Source organism: Gymnoscopelus microlampas (assembly GCF_963454915.1).
Source record: "Gymnoscopelus microlampas genome assembly, chromosome: 5".
In the NCBI taxonomy this organism is placed as follows: domain Eukaryota; kingdom Metazoa; phylum Chordata; class Actinopteri; order Myctophiformes; family Myctophidae; genus Gymnoscopelus; species Gymnoscopelus microlampas.
The window spans coordinates 40,167,696-40,178,673 of record NC_139942.1 but is presented as its reverse complement, the minus strand read 5'-3'; the positions used below and the strand labels follow the sequence as shown (position 1 = coordinate 40,178,673).

Genomic DNA, 10,978 nt, shown 5'->3' with positions numbered 1-10,978 from the left:
GTCTTTTTGCCCACTAACGCGATCATGCTGCTATGACATAAATCACCCGTTGATGCTTGAAAGGCGACAGTAGTTTTGTCAACAAATATGAAGACTAGACTTAACGGACAGGGCCTTGTCTCTCCTCTATGACATTGTTTTGCAACTTGAGCAGATACACAGCAGGCTTGTCGTACCAGTAGTAACAGGGATGCAAGTCATGGTGGCTCAGATGGAGGAGGCGCAACAATAACTGCTCTCACACAACTAATAAGTCCCGGGAGTCACTCCTTAAATAAAAGAACAAGGCACACATACATGTACACGGTGGGGTTCACCACAGCCATTCCCAATGCACTCTTGTCTTTTCAAAACAGCCCTTGATGAGGGAAAACTGGGAATTGATCCACGAGAAATAAAAGAACAATCACATCAGCGCTCCTCTGAATAATTCATAGTCATTGTTTGAGCGGGAGGATACTGCATGCATGTTTGAAAAAAAGAGAGCGAGGCCCCCTCCGAAAACAAGGCTGTGCTAGATTTTGTAGTCCTGGAGGAGGATCGGGTGGGGGCAGGGTGGGTGAAAGGAGACAGACATGGAGATAAATAAACAAGCAATTGATTTCAACTGGGTTGAGCACTTGTGCCTGATAATGGCTACACAGTGCCACGCTATGGAGTAACATGGAATTGTCGGCTGTGGAGGATTCGATCCGGCAAGAAAAAACTAAAGACAACGTAAGTAAGAATTAGCAGATTGTTTTATTCAGCTATTTAAAAAAAAGCTACACGGTTAAAGCAGCGTTTACATCAGCACACAGAGTATGACAACATCAGTGTCGTACAGACTTTGGAACCGATAACTGTTCACATACTATACACAACAGAAATATGTCCATTCCTTTACTGTGGAGAAAAACTAAACACCCTACATGTGTAACAGCTCGTGCATAAATAATGTACAGAAAGCAAACTGAGTGAAACCCAGATTTCATACACGTATACATATATACAGTATATAAACCCACACACACTTGAAGTGAACAGCCGATCAGGTGCAACTATAAAGCTCTTGGTACCTTCAACCAATAAAAGGTATAAACACAGGGCTCAAGTGTGCTGAAAAGGCCTCTTTTTATTATCCCACTTATTATCAACCCTAGAGGTAGCTACTACTCCATCAGTAAAAGAGCTCCACATACGTATCGCTAGCTGGGAAGTGTCTGGACCAAGCATTAAATTGTTACGCACTTTGTGTGGGTGTGTCTGTTACGCATTTATTAATAGTCATAGTGGGCTCTCTGATATGAAAGAGGAGCCCCGGTGGTGCCTGGTGAGATCATCAAGGTTAATTTTAGTCCCTGCACTTGCTGTACTTGCACACTGTGGCACGGGGGACCCATGAATCTCAAAAAGGCTAGGGGTTCGTAAGCCTATCCGTCCTAGTCTGGAGTCAGGACCGCACATAGCTGCTCTTTATGCTTGCATAACTGTGATTAGAGTGCACCGTATACAGTATATTTTCTGATTCAAGGTGAACACTTTGCTGAGGTTGCTGACGGATAGCGAATATGTTCAACTTACACTCATTTTGGAATATGCTGTAGAAAAGCATTTCAGGGATTTGTAACCCAAAATGTGTACATGCACGCATTCAAGCGTTTTGACTTTTAAAGAAAGTGAACGTGATCACAGGCGATTGTCAGCTGAGCTGCACAATACAAAAATTCTTAACAGACTTAGTTTTTGCACCATAGGCATACAAACCGGCCATATTGCAAAGGCACTCAACAGCGGCAGAACAGTAACTGTCCCTATGCAGCTTTCTTAACCCATGCGCCGAGTGTGTTGAAGAGATACATTAGCAGGTTGATCAATTGCACTGCTGTGTGTTGTTCACTTATGTCTCTCCTGTTTACCAGCCAATCAATCAGGAGCTTGGGGGGCAGTTGTAGTTTATTAAACAAAATAAATATTAATCAAAGACTTAAAAATAATGTTTGGTTGGGCCTGAAACGTGGAAGCAAGTGTGTGTTGAAAGGATGCACACACTTGCCATATGCTACATGAGCAATATAGGATATTGGTTGATACACGCAACCCACTCCCATATGTGGGTCTATCCGGCACACAGACCCCCTCCCACAAATCCAGTGCTTCCGTCACCTGGCCATTCCTTATTTGGTCTTTTTCCTGCCCTTCTGCGAGGGGCACATCTCCCATTCTCTTCTTTTCCTCTCCGCTGTCTCGTCCCACCTATCAAATGTCGATTTTCTTCAGCTGTTCGTAGGTGAGGAAGAACTGGAGGTAAGCAGGGTGAAGGAAGACACAACCAAAAAGAAACCAGCCAAGAAAATTAAGAAACCGTGTGCAGTGGGGATTTCCCATCAACCAACGAGATACATTTCACTTCCCATTTCTGCACTTCCACTTCAAAGAGCTACTGTAGTTTTTTTTTTATTGCATCCTGTTACCTAACCTCACACTACTCTAATCCAACAACTCAGTAATCTTATTATGTCAGTCAAGAGGGATTCTGAGGACTTATAGACCCCCCTGCCCTTCTCCTCCTTCTCTATAACCTTCACCTACAATCTGAAAAAAAAGACCTCTGGCTTTCTAAAACAGCCTTCATTCACACTCACCATAACTCTAGATAGGTGTACTTAGGCTACTTTGCTGTCACTCTCTCCCTCCTCTATCCAGGGCCTACTTGTCTCGCTGTAAGCTACCGGGCCAGCAGGCTTTGAGTGTATGACCCGGTTGTATAACAGAATTAGCCTGTGTTAATCGTTCTCAATTCAAGCATGGCTTGGAATGCGCAAAGCTCTTACAGTAGCTATTACCAAATAATGACAATTAACTGACCGAGGACGGCACATAAACAAAAACTTTGGAACAGCTGGAAAGGATACAATGATGTTCCATGGTCCCAGGCGGAGCCAGTTGGGGAAGAATCCCTTGTAGAGGGCCATGAACCCCTCCGACCGCCACGTCTAGATGGTAAAAATCAAATGCATGTTAAAACCAGGAGGACCACATTACACAAATGATGCCATGTTTAAGCTGTGGCTGGAAAGTTTGTGTAGCTTGTAAGCTACAGCTACAGTACACAAGCTTCATGGAGCAGCAGTTATATGCTAAAATACATTAGTTCGTTGTGGCTGATATACAACAGGATAAACAAATGTCTGGAATGCCTGGAACTAGTCAAACAATACTTTTTTGTGTGCAAAACTGATAATCTTGTCAGTGCAAAACTGACAAGAATATCACTTTTGCACTGATATTCTTGTCAAGACGTTACTCAGATGGGGCTGGAATCGATGGAAATATGAAATGTAATCATGTTGATCAGCCCTCCTCTCATATGCTTTAAGTTATTTAATTTCATATCCGTTACCTAATGACTGTCACTTTATAATCTTGATTATTTTTCTTTTGTGCCAAGATGTTTTTAAGACCCTCTTAAGCCCAACCCAACACTCTACTGCTAGTTATCGGGTCCTCTGCCTCTGTGTGTGCGCAAGAGTAACCCTGCCTGTAGCCCAGAAGGCTGCAGGCAGGGCAGGGGGGGCAGTAGAGTTTAATATTCAAGAGACCAGGGTTTGAATCAATGCGTGTGTGTTTGTTCAACCTGTAGTAGACAGTCCAGTGTTCCCTGATACAGAGCTGCTCCCCTCTGGTTCATCATGCGGGTCCGTACCACATCTACTGGGTTGGAAGCCAGGGCTCCTGCGAGACCGCACGTAAAACTGGACCTGGAGGGTAGAGACCACAAGACAAAAACTGAGCTCAAGTGGAAAGTTAACCTAACTTACTGATGCAGGTCTTGAATATCACGGTTATGTAACTGCTACTGTGCCTGCAAACGAGCGACAATAACTCAAATTGGATTAAAGGGTTATTTAATAATGGGTTAGAAATAAAGAATTGAGCAAACTCTAAAATCCTGTTACAGATCATGCTGTGCTTCCAGGCCTTAAACAAAACAACTTGATACGGAATGGTAGAAGGAATCATGGTGGAGAGTTGGAATATTCTCAAAGAAAGAGACGACGAGACTGAATAGCAAATAATTCCGCATCAACACACGCTCTTCCCTGGTTTTATCGACACAATATTTCAATTAGTCAAGAAAAATAACAGCTACCGAGCTATCAAATCATATCCAATTAATGTGTCAAAAGAACTAATTTTGCAGACCCAAATTAGCCTGGAGCAGTATTAACCTCTTCACTTTCGATAGCTTTCTCCATTATATGCATGTTTAATTTAGTACTGTGCCTCTTAAAGTCCTAACTAAATACAACTGAAATGTCCAAATACCAAAGATTTTCTTCTATAGCAGTGAGGATTTGGTGGGTGAATTAATGAAGTCGAAGTGTGTATTGTTATTGTATTCTATTCAGATGCCAAGTAATTACAGTGTTATCTTTAGAAATTCACAAACAGAATTACTCATAAGGAAGCTAGTGCTTGGCAGCGCTGCCATCTCCTGAAATTAGTTCTCTGAAATGACTAGGCTAGGCTCCAGTATTGTCAGTGTAGAAGTCACCTACACAAAATTAACACCCAGCTTAGTGCAAACCCCCCCCCTAGTGCAAACTTACCTATAGTCTGACATTTATAGTAAGTACCATGTATCTAAAGTGTCCTCCAAAGTCATACCCCTTCACCCAGTCTAATCATGCACTGCCCTCACAGGGAATTCACAACCAGTGACACAAGAAAGAGTGAGCTTTGTACTTTGTACTAGCGATATAGTTGGAGTTAAATTGAACTGGACAGTCTGGAGGTGGTTGTGGAGGAGAGTTTGAGGAGAAAGTTGGACGCAATCCTGATGGACCCTCTCATCCCCTCTATGTTGTGCAAGTGGGGTTGAAGAGCCCATTCAGACCACAGACTCAATGTCCCCCAGTAGACCACAAAGCTACTTCTGCGGGCCTTTGTGCCAGTAGCCATCAGGCTTCACAACCTAGCCTGTGACCCCCATATGTTCTGTTCCGCTATTGGATTACTGACTCCTGCTTGACTCTGGCACATTTTAAATTCACTGTTGACAGTAAATATATTTTCCAGATACCCACTGTTGAAGGCCAACTGGCACTGTACATATATGAATATCCATTCATAGGGGATAGTCGTATATTCCTGCATATAGTCACTGGTGATAGATTGTACATTATACACATATATAGAATATGCATTATGTTAACTCAGTCAGACCAAGTGCAGATATCTAGGGTCTGACTCTAAGTCTACTTATTTTATCCTTATCCCTCTAATCTCATCTGTACCTAATCTTTGTTTAACGCTTACTGCCGCTCTTGCTAAGACACATTAATATTTCCCCACAGGGATCAATCTTATCTTAATTAACTTAATGACGTCACTCACACGAAGTGAGTGTAGACGGTGTCACCCATGTGACCGGACATGATCAGGTGCTTCTTGGTGATGTCATAGACCGGTAGCTCCACCCCGACCACGATGGCCGCCCGCTGAGCCGTCAGAGAGACACCCTGGCAGACAGACGGAGAGAGACAGAGGCAGCAAGGTGACATTTTGCACAAATAGAGCAGTAATTGTGACCAATCGGAGCACAACTGTAATATTGTGTGTATACGATACACATGGCATAAAGCAAAATAAAATCTCATGACTGAAAAAGAGATTAGTATTATCACTCTAAACCTATGTGGATGCTGTTCTAACCAGTTGAAGAAATCACAGATTGAGACTTTGATCTTTGCTTTTATGACATTTCTGAGACCATTCGTGTTTATGGAAGATGCTTCTAAACATGTATTCGATTGCTAGTTTGACCATTTAAAATACGCTTTAATCTTAAAATAACTAATAGCCGAATATAGCCGATCTACAAGCTCACAGCACGTTGCACTGCGACGTGTTGCGAGCTTACAGATCGGCTATTTTCGGTGAGCGACATGCTTTCAAAGAAGACTCGTTGGCTTGTATGGAATCCAAATGACTGAAATCAGTCGTGGCGACAGAGAACTTTAATCCATGGGTACACATACCCATGGACACATAGGGTATGGACACATACCTTCCATAGTCCCCTGGTTCCCTCCTGCTGGTAGATGTTCATGAAGTTGCCCATCATGCTCCCCTGTATCACACTACCCTGTGCCTGCATGCGGATCTGGAAGAGACAGATGGAGATTATTTGCATGTGACCACAACGACGGGATAAACCGGTTTGATGGTCAAGTTATTCAACAAGACAACAGGAGAACACATACACAGTTTGAGAGGAATGCTTAGTGGAGGCCAAAGGCAAAATGTAAAAAAAAGGTTTTAAAAAATTAAATGCATGCCCACTTGTATTACTTTCCCTTCGGAACATGCAGACAAAAAACACTAGTCCTGTGTAGGGCTGTCACCATTACAAATTTAAGTTGACGATTAATTGTCACACAAATAATTGCTTTGTTTGTTTTTGGCATTAGAACATATGAATATAATTACACGGTTTTAGGCTTCGTAAGCAGAAATTGCACAGAGCGGATATGACAAATAACTTAAATATACAAAGAAACTTAATCATTTTATACTTAAAACACAAAAAATATGTGTTGAAAGCTTGTAGATCTATTTTTAGAAAATTATGAAAATGTATGATACATTTTTCAACATGAAACGATTACCTCAAATAATTGCGATTAGGCGATTATGTAGTAATTGTGACAGGCCTAGTCCTGTGGATTTTCAATTGAGTAGAATGCCCTCCACCACACACACACACACACTCTGGGAATTCTACACCACATGCTAGACTTGTACTTTAACTTGGTAGTGGATGCCGTGTGCAACCCAGCCTGAGGAGAATCCTTGGCTCCGTAAGTCAGAGGCGAGCGCATGACCGCTTGGCAGGAACTCACAGTGGCCAAAACACAATGTTCCAAACTTGCAGTTGCGTCTGTTAACCCTCAACGCAGGATCATATTCTACGGCCATATAATTTCCAGAACACCTTGTTAAAACCTGGAGGGACTAGTCTAGAAATAGTCCACAAGTGGTAAGCAGATAGCACCAACACTTAGGCCGGTAAAAATGATTAAATAATTATTTTAGATCGTCGGAACCATTTTGCAGAATTTATTCATGCAGAATTGTCATAATCGTTTCCATGTTGTAAAATATTTGTGCATTTTCCAAAAATAGCAGAACTACATGCTTCCGCTTAGGTCAGTAATTTCTTTGTATATTCCTAGTTATTTGTCATATCTGTCCTGTGATTTTTTTTTATTACATTTTTTTTCTCTATGACATTTCTGTTCCAATGTTCAATGCCAAAAACGCAATGAAATCGTTAATATGCATTTATTTGTGTGATAATTAATCGTCAACTTAAATGTTGTAATCGTGACAGCCCTACCAACACTCATATACAGTAACGTGTAACGTCAGCAGTCAGAAGCCCCTTTACACAGCATGTAAATGTTGTCCCAACATTCCGCCTTGCTGTTCTGTGTAAAAACAAAAAGTACAGACAAGGAACAGGGAGTCTTTGTTGTGCCACCTTCAAGCTGGCAGCGCTGGTAGTCAAGTCACAGAGCCAAATCAACAGCTGTGTATAAGGGACAGCCAGACAGGGGTGTGACGGTGACCGCTAAGGTCAGAGCATCTTTCTACCTTGAACAGCTCCCTGCTTTTCTTCAATTTCTCCTCTGCAATGTATTTGTGATCGGACTACACAGCTTCAACACATCTTCTATTTTCACAACCCGACCTGCCTGTCATTATAGGCGGACAGTATTTTCAATGGAAAAACACAAAGTTCTTACTTCGTGAGAAAATGGGTCAGTCCTGACCTTATAGTGGCAGCAACAGTTTTAAATAAATTAAGCTACCCTAAATTAATAACACTACATTATTCCTTTGAACCAGTATTTTATTGAATATATACGTAGGCCAAATGTGATGCTTAGGTCACGTCAAGCCTCGGATTCCGGGACCCGCGGAAAGCCCCCGCCTGTAATAATGACAGCTCTTCTTTACACCTCTATTGTAGGATCTCTGTATAAAAGCGGCTCGCGATTCACCTGGAAGGCAGCAAGCATTCCCCCCTACCAACCACAGCTAATACGGTTCCAGAGAATTGTATTGTCACATAGTGATTTGGTGTTGTGTCCCAGGACATTTGGCGGATTGCTGCTGAACGTGTGCTTCAGATTGCATTCCGTCTAAAGAGGACTTGTGTTCTGTTCTGTTGTGCTTTTGCGTGAGACTACAACATTCCAGCTACAGATCCAGGAAATTCCACTATGCTTGATACTCTGTAGCATGCTTGAGGTCTTGCACAATTTCAGACACGGCAACAACAACAATGGGAATATGGTAGTATAGTCTCTTGTTGTCTGTGGGTGTGTTTGTGTTAGCTACCTTCAGCACATCTGTGGGATTGGCTATGGTGGAGGAGATGACACCGGACAGAACACCGCACACCACATTAGTCGCCATTGTCTCGTCTGAAAGAAGAGAGGTGTAGGAGAGGGCACAATGTGAATATTTTACCTTTACAGACAAATATACTGACCTTTATTATCTAGAGTTTTGTTTTTTATATACACAAAGAAAATCTTTTCATACACTCTTTTATAGCCTACATGGCATAAACTTGTGATGTGACAATAAACTGAAGTTGAAAACAAGACAGACAGGCAGGCAGGCAGGCAGGCAGGCACAGACATGTACCGTATTATTAAAATGGCGACTGACTGACAGTGAAAGAAATAGGTCAGATTCCTAAATAGGTCACACATTATGTTTGCGGTCCTTTAATGACCTTTACGTTGACTTAGGCTAAGAATGTGTGAGGGCCTTGGGCGCTACATTTAGCAGAGTACCTTACTTTAATGCTAAGTTAGGACAGCTGAGTACTCACTACTCAGTTACTACTGATAAGAAGCTGTTAATGTATGCATTGTGTAGCAAGCACACACTATGTGTGTGGGTGTGTGTGTGTGTGTCTCACCTTCGGGCCTGTCAACTAATAGTCGCTTGAAGCTCTGGTATGTGCCAATTTTTATGGTCCCATATGATGCCTGCCGCAACATGGCAGGAGCAATGCTGTAAAAAAACAAACAAGAAAAAACATTATATATATATATATAGGTAGATAGATAGACAATAATAATACGTTTTATTTGTATCTCACTTTTCATTCACAGGGAAAGAGTGGTACATAGTTAAAACATAATCAATCATGGTAGGTTAAAAGCAGGGTTTAAAAATGTCAAGCAGAAAAGGATATTGCTGACAGTGGTTACACGACAAGTTAACAAGAAAAGGCATTCCTAAATAAAAACGTTTGTAGGCCTGTTTTATAAGATACACAGACAGGCAGCTGGGGGGGGGGGGCAGACAGAGAGGAAGACAGAGGGGGTACAGACAGACAGGGTTACAGACAGACAGACAGGAAGGCAGAGGGGCTGTACAGACAGAGGGGCGTAGAGACAGACAGACAGGGTGGTGTACAGACAGAGAGGAAGACAGAGGAGATACAGACAGACAGAGGGGGGTACAGCCAGCCAGCCAGAGTGGGGGGGGGGGGGGCGACAGACAGAAAGACAAAGTGGGGTACAGCACAGACAGGCATAGAGACAGACAGACACAGGGGGGTGGGGGGCGACAGAGAGGAAGACAGACAGATCCCCTCAACCCCACATGGCTGAACCAACAGACCCTCACCCAGAGTACAGGGCTCGGAGCCCCTCCTCGCTGCAGATCCTGCTCATTGCATGGATCATGCCCCTGTAGCGAATCTCTCTGTATTTACTGTCGCCCACTTGGCCTTGAACCTGGAGCCGCGTCTTGGTCAAATCGATTGGGAACGTTCCTGTAAAACAGAAGAAAGGTATATCCAACCATTACTAGCCATCTAAATGATTTAGACCGAAGCTAAATCTAAGTGTATTAACTGATCATAGGCCTACCGGCCGACGGCCACGGCCCCCCACTAACACTGTACCACCGCCACCTTCATTCAGACATACAGGCCAGTGTTGCCATATTCTGTGAGAGAAATAAGCAACCAGATCTAAGAAAATAAGCCCAAAAGAAGCAACTATATAGGCCACATGAGCACTTTAAACTTATATGCATCGGCTATTTGAAAATAACGTTGTGAGCTTGTAGATATGCTATTTTCAAATAAAATCTTGGGGGGAAAAGGGGGACGAAAATCTTGTAAGCGGGTCAATCATAATGGCACAAAATATTTTCAGATGGGGGAGGTGTCTGCGGACAAATAAATATTAATGTATTGGTTGTCCTTGACATGAAGATGTTTAAGAACCACTGGTTTAAACAAGCCCAAATAAGCATCTACACTAGTTTAAAAACAAGCCCAAAATAAACGCAACCCACAACTAACGAATATTTACAAGCGATTTCACAGAAAAACGAGCACAAAGTCGCTTATAACAAGCGGACATGGCAACGCTGCATAGACGCACACACTCACCACACTCGGCAGTAACGGAGGCCAGTCCGCCGAAGACAAACGGTTTCCAGTTGGCGTTCGACATTTTCTCTCGCCTCCTCCTTATGCTGTTAGTGAGATTATTTTCAGGTGAACAGACGAAGGTATTGTTATAATTATTATTTCAACAATAAGCAGCAAACGATTCCACCTCGTTTCACAGACTACCGGTGTTTAAGGTTCCAGCCCGGCTCTCTACATACATCCTCTTCCAACGTTTTGTGTGTGGAGACTGGCTCAACCCCTTCCGATGGCTCCTCCCACATACCGGTTGCGAAGCAACAGAGGGTGGATAGCCCCGCCCCCAGCTATTATTTTCAATGAAAGTTGCTCACAAGCGCATGAAGGACCCAGAAGTTCCCCTGGAGCCAATAGAGCAGGCGCACTAGCGATTCAGACTTTTATAAGCATGCGCGGTACCGTTTGAAATGCGGAAATATTGAAATCTCAGATTTGACCACCAGGCGACGGCAGCTACTAGAGAGG

General features: G+C 42.9%; 1 protein-coding gene across 1 annotated transcript; it reads right to left on the bottom strand.

Annotated features, from left to right (window-relative positions):
• Positions 1-728: 728 nt before the first annotated feature.
• Positions 729-10,708, bottom strand: LOC311046191 (kidney mitochondrial carrier protein 1). The gene is made up of 9 exons (XM_084058374.1): positions 10,475-10,708; positions 9,700-9,847; positions 8,984-9,078; positions 8,392-8,477; positions 6,053-6,148; positions 5,380-5,504; positions 3,617-3,740; positions 2,895-2,975; positions 729-2,280 (listed from the first exon to the last, which is right to left on the bottom strand). The coding sequence occupies exons 1-9, from the start codon at positions 10,536-10,538 to the stop codon at positions 2,239-2,241; spliced, it is 861 nt and encodes a 286-aa protein (XP_083914500.1). The 5' UTR covers positions 10,539-10,708; the 3' UTR covers positions 729-2,238.
• Positions 10,709-10,978: the final 270 nt, after the last annotated feature.

Bases quoted from the DNA above. Each gene is read 5' to 3' on its own strand.
- LOC311046191 (XM_084058374.1), bottom strand. From the start codon at position 10,538: ATGTCGAACGCCAACTGGAAACCGTTTGTCTTCGGCGGACTGGCCTCC. The intron at 8,478-8,983 runs GTGAGACACACA...CTCTTCTTTCAG, and splicing joins ATTAGTTGACAGGCCCGAAG to ACGAGACAATGGCGACTAAT. The intron at 2,281-2,894 runs GTATCCTTTCCA...GCTTACCTCCAG, and splicing joins TGGGACCATGGAACATCATT to TTCTTCCTCACCTACGAACA.